At 51.5% G+C, this 11,494-nt stretch overlaps 1 protein-coding gene across 2 annotated transcripts in view; it reads left to right on the top strand.

Moving 5' to 3' along the window:
• Positions 1 to 1,505: 1,505 nt before the first annotated feature.
• Positions 1,506 to 11,494, top strand: part of KAZN (kazrin, periplakin interacting protein) — a gene marked incomplete at its 5' end in the record, with an annotated part of 789,243 nt that continues 779,254 nt past the window's right edge. The window contains one exon of one of the 2 annotated variants that reach the window (XM_081085625.1): positions 1,506 to 2,331. In XM_081085625.1, coding sequence (XP_080941751.1) covers positions 2,241 to 2,331 — 91 coding nt within the window. The remainder of the gene's footprint in view (positions 2,332 to 11,494) is intronic. The other variant, XM_081085628.1, reaches the window with a different exon arrangement.

Here is an 11,494-nt window from a genome sequence, read left to right as displayed (position 1 = left end):
CTGGGACCTTTCAGTCCGCAGGCCGACGCTCTATCCACTGAGCCAAACCGGTTTCGGCGATTTTTTTTTTTTTTAAATCAGTTTTAGGTTCACAGCAAAATGAAGAGGAAGGTACAGAGATTTCCCGTGTATCTTCCCCACCCCCTGCCCCACACACATGCATAGATTTCCCGATTACCAACATCTCGCATCAGATGGCCCATTTGTGACTGCCCTGGAATCTGACACAACATAATTACCCGAAGTCCATAGTCTACATTAGGGTTCACTTGGTATTGCACATTTTTGGGGTTTGGACAAATGCATGATGACATGTATCTATCATTATAGTAGTATCATACAGAGAATTTTCACCGCCCTAAGAGCCCTCTGTGTCCCACCTTCTCCAGAACCCACCTTGGATCTTTTCATGGCAACGAAGTAGCCCATTGCTAGGCTGCAGTAAAACTTCCCAGACATGGGAGGCCGATCCACTTACCAACCTGCATTGGGTTCCTGCAGTGACCAAGAGACCTGGTCTTCTCCGGACCTTAGTCCTTGATCCTCTCAGACCTGAGTTGTCACAGGGAATGGCCTCCGATGTCCTATAAATTTATGGCTCGTTCCATGCAAGGGAAGTTCAAGCTACTGTAAACCATAGACTTCATTTAACTCTTGGAAGTATTTCAAGACTTCCTCTGCCTTGCCTTCACCACCCCAGGTAGCCCAACAAACTCTTGCAGGCAAAGAGTTCAAATGGCAAAAGCTTGTGTTTGAGAGTCTTTCTGGCCCACACGTCAGCTGGAACTTTACCTTCAGTATCTTATGTATAGAATTCAACCAAAGCCGTCCTGGGGACACAGACATGGGTACTTTGATTGCTGCTGCTGTGCTGGGTGGCATTCTTTCTCTCCTGGTGGGTACGGTGCTGCCCGCCTCCTGCCAGCATGGCAGCTACACCCCCAGTGAAAGTATGCGGAACGCTGGCTGCATCGGATGCTGCCTGGCTCTAAAGTTAGCACCTTTGTGATCAGCAGATGGGTTAGCAAAATAAAGACGCAGCGCCCACCGAAACAGCTGTGGTGATCATGTGAAAGTTCCCTCCCTCCCCCCCGCACCTCTCCCTCCTTCCAGAGGAGCTGCCCCTTCAGTGGGAGCAGGGACGGACTGCTCTCTGCACAGAGTGGGTCTGCATTGGAGATGAGCCCCCAGACCATCTCTGGTCACTGGAGTGCCACGGGGGAGGCATGGCACTTGGCATCTCTTCTCTCCTTGATCTTTGATGTGTGGCTGGCATGCTCCTCTCCTGTCTGGCACCTCCTGGGTTGTGGGCATGAAGAGGTTACAGCAGCCGGGAGCCTGCTGAGCTGAGTTAGCACTTCCCTCTGCATCCAGAGCCTCTCCAAGGAAGGGCCCTTTTGGATCACGGAAAAGGGGTGGCTGTGTGGGCTGCCGCCCCTCCCCCCAGGCAGTAGGTCCCAGCAGGGGCTCATAACCATGTCTCCTTCCCCTCCCCACAGCCCGGCGAGGAGGGAGGAAGGAGTCGCGGGGAGAGAAAGGCATCCGGAGTGAGGGATGAACCGCGGACACCTTGGTCTGGAGCTGCAGAGTGTCCCCACTGCACTCGCCACCTGCATCTGGCCGCCCTGGGGCGCACGGACCCTGGACAGCGGTGCTAGGGCTCCGGAAGGAGGAAGACCAGGGCTGGAGCTGCCCAGCAGCCTGAGCTCCCCGCCTGCGAGGCCAGCTCCCTGGGGAGCCTGGCAGCCTTGCCCCCTGCCCTCCTCCCTGGAAGCAGCCGTGGAGGAGCCGGTCAACAGCGCTTTCCTGCAGCCGGCGCGGGACCCAGAGCTCTCAGCGGGCAGCAGGGCTGAGCGGCATCGAGGACCCTGCGCCTTCCAGGTGACCCCCTGGGAAGACTGAGTGGGGACAGGCCTCCGTCACTCCTCCCGGACAAGAGGAAACAACTCTTGTTGGTAAAACTTAGGTTTTCCTTTTGCATCAAACTCCTGGAGCTGAGCAAGATCTGCCGAACCCTGTAGTGTTCCATTTTTCACTTGGTTGGTGTTTGAGAAAAACCGGCAAGGAGCGGGTGACAAGAGGAGGAGACGTTATAAACTTTGGGGGCGGGGACATTTTCTTGGAAGTGACAAGTAGTGTCAGAGCTCCAGTTCCCCAGCCAGTGACGTCATCCTGCACTTGGACACTCGGGAGGGTCTGGACGCTGCCCCAGGACAAATACCCAAGACCCCAGGGGAGCCATGGAGTCCACGCTGGAGACGGCCAGCCCTGCCGCAGGCCCCGTCACCTTCTCCCACGTCTTCGGCCAGCAGTGCCAGCTGATGGAAGCAGGTAGGAGCGTGCCGCGCGGGTGGCGGAGACTTGAGCCTCTGTGTCTACTCCGCCTCTCATCTGTAGTTTGGAATGTGAGGGACGTCAGTGCCGTGATTGGCCGGCATATTTACTGTAAAGTGTTTAGGACACATCATGAGGCCAGATGTGCCACTGGGCAGGGTAATGAGGGCCCCCGTTTGCCTCTTGTTGTCTCTTTCCTCTGTGGCTACCCAGAGGATGAGGAGGGATCTCATGGTGTGGCCACTCTCTGGGGGCAGGTGCCAATCCTAGACCTGCTGTCTTTCGTCCGGCTGCCCCAGTGCTGCGGGAGGTGTCACCTCAGCCAGGCCTCTCTAGGCACCACGGTGTCACTGAGGTGCTCATGGTGGCATTGCCCTGGGCAGTGTTTCCTGGCCTCGGCTCTGCTGTGGGGGCTCCTCACTAGTCTTTGCTCACGAGTCTGCCTTATAAGAGGCTCGTGTTTCTGTCCTGGAGGGAGCTTGGGGTGGGCTCGGCCTTGCCCTGTGCCAGCCATCTTGCGTTTGGTCATAGAGAAGACAAGATGAGGGTGAGTGGTTTGGTGCCGACGGTCACTGTGGCGGAGCCTGCGGACTGAGGCCTGATGTGGTTATGGTTTTGCTGGAATCACACGGGAAACGGGGGGTCTGGTTCCCTGTTTCCTCGGAGTTTGCTCCTGTGGTTGGGGAAAGGACCACATGTTTCTCCTGTGGTTTCCTGGGTGTTAGAGGGTTAAATGTATGTTATGGCTGTGAGTCCTGGCAGAAGGGAAGGAGACTATATTGAGTCGGTGTTAATGCCTTCATTTGGTGGCTACAAACCTGACCCCTTTGCCTTGGGAATCTGTCTCCAAATGCAAAACAAGAGGACTGGACTCCAGGCTGCCTGGTCCATCTGAGCCTCAGCTTCTGTGAGCCGAGAGGAGCCCAGTGCCACGGGGAGGACAAACATGAACTGGTTTCTCAGGACAGGATGTGTCTGCACAGGGAGTGGGTGAATGAGGGCTCTGTTACAGGCTGTGTGACCTCAGACAAGTTACTTAGCATCTCTGTGCTTCAGTTTCATCATCTGTAAAATGGGGATAACTAAGCAACACTCCATTGGGTCATTGCAAGGATTAAATAAGTTAATGCATGGGAAGCTTAGAACAGCCTGGCACCTGACCAGCACTGCTTTTAGTGTTCCGTGTTTATTAATGCTTCCAGATGTACTCTAAATGCTTCTGAAAGCAATGCCTAATGTGTGTGTGTATATGTGTTGGGGGTGGGAGATATGAGAAAAGTAAGGCACCACGTAGTATTGAAGGTGTCAGCAAGGAAGGAGTCAGAGCCAAATTCTCAGACTTGCACCCTTTTACACTGTCCCACACAAATCCTGCCTCCCCCCATTCTATGCCATGCACATTGGTCTAAGATAGTGATCAGCATGCTTTTTTCTGCAAAGAGCAAGATAGTAAATATTTTCATCTTTTTGGGTCACAGCTACTTAACTGTACCATTGTAGCACACAAGCAGACACAGACAAAATATATGTGACTAGACATGGCTATGTACCAATAAAACTTTATGTACAAAAGCAAGTGGTGGGCCAGAACTGGCCCCAGGGCTATAGTTTGCATTCCCTATTCTAGGGATTTGGGCTTTATCAAGTTTACACAGCTAGCAAACAGCCAAACTAGGACTGAGTGAGAAAGAACTCTATACTTTTTCCATGGCCCCAGCCATACCCAATGCCACCCTGCTGCCAGGGGTCTACTCCTGCCCCCCTAAATTCAATGTGCCCTTTTATGTTCATCCCTCACCTAGCATGCTCCATCTCTCAGGAATCAACTTCTCCTAGACATGAGTTACTTACAGATACAAAGGATTAACCCCAGTCTTCACCAGAGACCACAGACTTTGGAGGCCAAAGGCACAGTCATGGGCACCTGACCAGGGCTCACATCCCCTTTGGCTCTTCCCAGCTGCATGAACCTGGCCTGTGGAAATCAATTGGGGTTTTAGAAAATTAAATAGGTGCTCAGTGAACACATGTGACAGCTGCCTCCAGTTGGGAGCAGATGTGAGTAACACAGCTCTAAGCCCCTGGGGTCGTGGCATCATTTCCGCCTGCATTGGAGACCTCATGTGGTACAACCAGACTGCAGGCGGCTGGCTGGAGACGTAGCCATGTCTGCTGTCCACACCTTCCACCTCCTGACTGAGGGAGCCCCTTGGACTTAGCAGTGAATTATTCCTCTTTTCATTTCTCCAGGAGCGTGCTCTCCCTCGAGACAGCTGGTCATCATTATTCCATGTTGCATCGCTCTCTTGACATAAAAAACTTTTTTATTTGATAAAAGGAGACAGGATTTCACAGCCTGATTTAGGCCGAGGTGCCTCCAAAGGTATAGAGAATAAAGCCAATGGGGACAGAGGCACTTCAGAAATCCTGTCTGCCTTCCCACGGTAACTTCAGAGAAGTAGAAACCTCGGTCCCAGAAAACTGCCTGCGCCCTCCTCCTTTTGCAGGAGTAGAGGCAGCCGGGACCCTGAAGGTCACATAGTCACAGACACACAGAAGGGGAGACTCCCCACCTTCCGGACAAGCCGGAGTCAAGTGTGGCTGCAGACCTCCTTGCCCGCAGGCAGCTACACTGCTCGGCAGAGAGGTCTTGACCCGCCTCTGGAAAGACTCGTGCCCAGCGTCTCCCACCTCCCCTAGAAGAATAGAGTTCCCACTGCGTGCCCAGATCTATAGCTATGAGCTGGGCAAGTTCATGTCTCCCTCCTCATCCTGCAGATAAATGGTTCATTTCCTATTGAATGAGTGAAGTTTAGATGTTGGCAGCACTTTGTATGTTAAACTCCAGTCAGCTAACCTCAAAGCCTGTACTGAAAAATAGCCACAGGGTGTGAAGTACAGCTTCGGACACATAGTCACTAACATCGTAACAACTGCGTATGGTGCCAGGTGGGTACCGCCCACTTCAGAATAATTAGTCCTAAGAAGTGAATCTCTTCTTTTTCTGGCTCCTTGACTACATTTCTTCCCCTTTCCTTTGGCTCTGGCTGTTGCTTGAAATGGTGGGTGAGTTGCCAGCCTGGCCGGGCAAGCGTGATGGATGGAGGCCATCTTCTCCAGTCTTCCTGCCTGAACTCCTTCAGGTGGGGGCTTAGGGCCACATTCCCACTGCTGACTTCACAGAAGAATCCAGTGTCACCTCTGGTTTCTGACAACTTTCTGAGGATGTTGGGAGGAACTCCAGGGAGATGGGCAGTATAAACTCAAGTTTCAGTACTGTTTGTCTCCATGTAGCTGGACATGTATATGTCCTTGCTCATCTCCTCCTTGGCCCCCAGAATGTAGGAGCAGGGTGCCCCTCTGACCCGGCGTTTGGCTGGGTCTCTGCTGAGGGCTCTTGACTCACCCCTCGTCCTGACAATCTGGTGGTTGGGGGGCTCCAGCTTGGGCCAGGGCTCTGGGGACTTTATCTCTTGCTGTGACTTGCTAAGCTGCCCCCTGTCATCCTAATTGATTTCCAACCTGTCCCATTTGAATGGGAAGCATTTATGTAGGGTTGCTTTGTTTGACCAGAATGACAAGAGTCATCCTGTTCAGTATGTCCTGCTGACCGTGCATGAATCCAGGCCCAGCTCAGGGGCGAGAGGGGACAGAGAGAGAGGACAGCCAGGTGACAAGGCTGACGCACCTGAACTGCTGCTGTTCGGCTCTGCTCCCAGCTTGCAGCTGAGAAGCCTCCACCAGTTATGGACCAGTCCCCGCTCCATACCAGGTACAAACTCAGACATACGTAAGCCACGCCTGTCTGTCGGTCTGTCTCATAAATCAGGTTGATCCCTGGAGCCACAGTCTGGTCATCTTTTGACTTTATTCCCTTGTTCCTTCTGAAGGCTGCCAGCCGAATCCCTTTTCCTGCCATTTGAACAACACGGGGATCCATCTGAATATATAGCCTGTATGAATTTGGAAGCCACTTGCCTTATTTATAACCAAGCAGGGAGAGAACTAAGATTTATGGCCTCTGCTGTGAGCTGAGCACACCGGATGCTTCTGCAAAATTTAAACAGAAGAAGATGAGCAAAGGAAAGAGCCCCCATGTCCTGCCTTTCCACGTGTGGGGAGCGGGAACGTGGTATTAAGGTTTCCTTTTAGATAACCAAGCGATGGCCTTCTCGGAACTGTTTCTTGCCTGGCAGTTTCTCCAGTGGGGACAGAATGTTTGGACATCCTAACAAGGTACTATTTTCATGACCTTAGGCAGTTGAGTCCAACCATAGCTGACACTTACTCTGGGATGGCCGTTATGTAAGTGCTTCCATGTTACCTAATTTCATCCTTGTCACATCCTCGTAAGGCAAATAAAAGCATCCCCATTTTATAGATGAGGACGCTGAGGCCCATGAAAGGAAATAGCTCTCTTAACCAGTTAGTGGTTGAGCCAGGCTTCAAATTCATGCCATCTGGATTCAAAGGCTCTACGTATTCCTGTTCTTCTGTCCAGACCTTGTCGAATTTCCCAGCTCCTCCAGGAATTCATCCACAGAAATGACTGTTGAACATCTATGCCAGCCAATGTTGCTGAACGAAGGTGGGACCTTCAGTAACCAGAGATCCTGACGACAGCGTCCCTCCTCCAGGAGACCCATGTCCCCTGTGCTTTCCTGACATTATTCATGATGTGTTGCGTTGGGTTGAGTTTCCTGAGGTCAGGGACTGCATGGTCCTAGTTGTCTTCCCATCCTCCAAACTTCATAGGTTGCTGGTGACATTGCCGGTTTCATCAGTAAGATGCTAACAGGTTCGCTTTAAACCAAATCACTCATCCTTTTACAGATGGGAAGCTGTTAGGATAAAAGGTGTTCGTGGAATCTGGCAAAGCACAATGTGGTTACTTTCATTCTCTTTCTCAATACTGACTCTTCAGAGGCCTTGGGTTAGCTTGAGGAATCCAGGGCAGTGGGGAAAGCAGTTTAGTCCAGTAGTGTCTTGGGCTGCTCAGATGGATTCCTCTTATCTCCAGGCTCTTAAAGGGTCCCAGGTCTACTTCTTGTGCACAGTGGACCAAGTGGTGGGCACTGTGCTCATTGCCTTCCTCCAGCATCTGCTTCCTGCTCAAACTCAGTCCAAAGGTAGGGCTTTCTCAGCATCCTGACCATCTTCCTAGGATGCAGGTACTCCCAGCAATATCCTTGGACTATACCTTGACCTCAGAAGTTCCCACCGATGATGGTTGAGGGAAAAGCAGTGGTGACAAGTTGCATGTGCAGAAGGCCTGGCTTGTGAGCCACATGGTCATCACAGGTCTTACATCAGGAGCAGCGGCTGGTCTCTCATTGACTTATTTCTCCAGAGACCTGCTTGTCAGAGGCATGGACTCAAATGCTTGGGTTCAAATCCAAATTCTGCTGTTCACTAGCTGTGTGATCTTGGGCAAGTACCTTAACCTCTCTGTGCCATGGTTTCCTTGTCTATGAAGTGAGGATAATAGTTTACCTACTCCAATAGGGTTGTGCTGAGTCTGACGATGTGTTAAAATGAGTAAAGTGTTTATCACAGTACCTGACACAGAATGCATTATATGTAAACATTTGCTGCCTCTCTTGGTCCAGGCTGCTATAACAGAATACCATAGGCTGGGTGGCTTAGACAAAAAACAACAACATTGACTTCTCTCACTGTCCTGGGGGCTGGGAAGTCTGAGATCAGGGTGCCAGCAGGTCTGGTGTCTTCTCACGGGTCTTCACATGGCAGAAAGCAGAGGGAAAACATTCCTTGTGGTCATGTCCTTTGCACCAGTAAAAAGTTGCTACTTCCCCCGACCCCCTGGCTAATCACTGTGATTCCAAAACACTCTGAATGCAACGTTTGTTCTCTTCTCAACCCCCAATACGAGGAATCACCAGATCTATGAGAATTTCCATCCACCAATCACAGAAGGTGTGCAAAGAAGGTCCTCACTGGACCCAGCTTGCCTGGGAAGGGCCCAGTTCATGTCTCTCTTCCTGGTGTAATTATTAACAGCACCTGCACCCATTCTCAACATGTCCTCACTGGCCTGATACAGCAGATGGGCAGCCTTAATAAGGGGCAGCTGAATATGTAAAATTCAAATGTGTTTAAACAAAACATCTGCTCTTGGAGGCAGTAGTTTAAGGTCAAAAGATAGTCAGTGGAGGAAGCAAATATTTGGTTTGGAACAGGGTCCAGATGGGCCAGGTGAGCTGGGCCCCAATTCTTAGGGTACCAGGTGGGGCATCAATGATGCCAGATTTCATTCTCCAAGAGCAGAAGAGCTCAGCTATCTATATATATAAAAAGCCAGCGACTGGAACACCATAAGAACCAGAACAACTGGTCCCTATGATGCCCACTGCGGCCAGCTAATGGCCTGATCTGGGGATGGGGCTGGCTGGCCAACATCCCTAGGCCCGTCCCCTCCCTGGCCCCACCCCCAGTGGGCCCCCCCCTACCCCAAATAACCAGCTGGCCAACCTTCTGCTGTCTCCTCCTCCTGACAGGCCTGGCCCTGATCTGCCCTGATTGGGGCCAGGCCAGCTGGTCCCCACCCATGCATGAATTTGTGCACTGGGCCTCTAGTGTATTTATAAAGATGCCCATTATAGTCTGAATCTTTTGTGTTATTTTCTAGTCCACTATATCCCTTGGAAAAGAAATATACCAAAGAAACTCAAGGCTAGAGAGAGAAATTTACAACCCACTGCGGTGGGCTGCACCTCAGAGGGGTGGAGGTAGAAGATGCCAAGGCATAAGTCCTGACTTGTGCCAGGAAGGGACTTCTGAAGCCCGTGGGGCACAGGCGGGGCTTAGCTCCTGCTAACAGGACCAGCCCACTTTCCATGGCCCACCTCTTCCCTGTCTTGGCTTTGCTTTGGCCCATTCCTGACTTTGCCCTTGGTTTTTACACATGTGACAGGTCCCAGGTTCTGCTCCTTTTGACCCTTAGCATCTTCCACTCTGACTGCCAGTAACAGACCTTGAGCCTGTGCCTCCTTGTCCCCTTTGCTTCAGGGGCTCGACCAGACATTCACCCTGTTGTATTTCAGGAACTCACTCTGTGCCCATTGGAAGTCACCGAAACCAGTGTGGGGTAGGCCCCGAACTGGGCATCAGTGCAGAATCCGCCTCCTCTGCGGCCATGGGTGACCTACCCACAGGGGGAGCCAAATGCGTTCCTGGAGAACGTTTTCATTCCTAGGCACAGTTGGGCAAAAGGACCAAGAGATTATGTCATGCTTCCTGTGACCTTCGGAAATGAAGACGCACCAGCTTGTGTGAAGACCATGGGAAAGTGAAGCAGCCTGGCCCTTAGGTCACCTGTGGCTCGCTGGCTCCATTAACCCAGAGGGATGAAGTAGCCTATGGGGGTGGTTTGTTTCCACCTCTCTTGAAGTCATGTTCCTTCCTCAGTTAGTGGCTGGAATCTTGATGCAAAGTGATTTTACAGTTGGTACTCACCCCCCCCCCCCCCAGAGGTCACCTCCGCCATGAAATGGAATTTCTAGGACCATGAGGCATCCCATCCGGGCCCAGAGTTCTACTGAAGGCGAGAAATGTGCTTTGTGGTTTTTCCACCAGGATTTGGGACAAATTTGTAATGTCCCTGTGCAATGAGATTGAGTGACTCCTGGGGAAGCCCCCTGCAAGTTGTGCCAGGAGTGTGGCAGGGTGGAGTCTAGGACCCATATTTATTGTCAAATAGTGGGGGCTGGCAGAGAAGACCCCTGACCAGGGCTCTGGGCCCAGACACGGCAGGGGAGTGGCAGGACTTAGGACAGGGCCTCCTGGGGTATGTATCTGTGTGTGTGTGGGGGGAGGGGGTCCTGGAATGACATAGACTGGCACCACCTGTGTACCTGCCCCCTCAGTCCAAGCCCTCCTCTCCTGGTGGAGATTCTAAAGATGCCCAGCCAGCGTGACTCAGTGGTTGAGCTTTGACCTATGAACCAGGAGGTCAAAGTTTGATTCCCAATCAGGGCACAAGCCCGTTTGTGGGCTTGATCCCAGTGGGGGGCGTGTGGGAGGCAGTTGATCAGTGATTCTCTCTCATCATTGATGTTTCTGTCTCTCTCTCCCTTCCTCTCTGAAATCAATAAAAAGATATTAAAAAATAAATAAAGATAACCAGTCCCCGGAGCCATTGATGTTATTTACCTCCTTGTCCATCAGCCCTTCCACCAGCAAACCAACTATCGCTGTCCTCAGTCTCAAAATGTTTTCTGGGAAACTTGAGGTTGAATTTGTCTGGTGACCTTGAGGTTGGATTGTGGCAGAAGCTCAGTCTCCCAGTGAAAAGTTTCTGAATGGGGTGGGGAGTAAATGAAATTGTAACATTTTTTGACTTAGGTAGTTAGCCTGGTGCCTGAGCTGGGTGAAATTATAAAATTGTACAGTCTGTAGAGAACAAGAGCGTATGCTCGTCCTGAACTCTAGTTGATCCCCAGGAGATTCACCGCGTCTGAAGAAAGTGATGCCATCCATAAATTCATACTCTAGATTAGAGTAGAAATAGAAGACTGGGCAAAGACCCTTTGCTCTCAGCAGGCCTGCAGAAATGGAATAATTTACATCAAAGAAAGCTCCAGCCACATTTTAGCAGCTAGTCAATTTTTTTTCTGCCTGAAACAATTCCTGGACAGTGTTTTCTATGAAGACATAGGATATTTTTAGGCCCAGCAGGGAGCCTGTGATGTGGGTGGTTCAGAAGGCCGGCCTGCCAGCGCAGTGGAGGTCCCAGCCACATGTTGTATGTGGCCTAGGCAGGCTCTCGTGCCTGCTCCGGCACGAAGGACCAGCCAGTTGCCTTGGAGGGTAACGAGAAAGGTCATGAGAAAGTCAAAGGATTTCTTGCACAAAGCCTCTCACTGTAGGCCCAAGAGTAGCTCTTTGGCCTGGACGACTCGTTGGCCGGGACAGCTCCAGCTGAAATAGCTCATTCCCCTGAGTACCAAGTGTTCATTAAAACTCTAGTTCGTCAGGTGCTACCGCCCTGGTTGTCCCCGATTTAAACAAAAGTTCCTTTGTAGCCACTGGCACTTGGGAATAGACCTTGGAGCCGTGTTGAGGCCAGAAGGCAGCCGGCGGAGAGTTCACAGTTTTCCCGGGTAAAGAGTTGATCCCTGATAAACGAGCCCTGGGTGGC

The sequence above is a fragment of the Myotis nattereri genome (genome assembly GCF_964212035.1).
Source record: "Myotis nattereri genome assembly, chromosome: 3".
Taxonomy (NCBI): Eukaryota; Metazoa; Chordata; class Mammalia; order Chiroptera; family Vespertilionidae; genus Myotis; species Myotis nattereri.
This window is presented reverse-complemented; position numbering and strand designations above follow the sequence as displayed.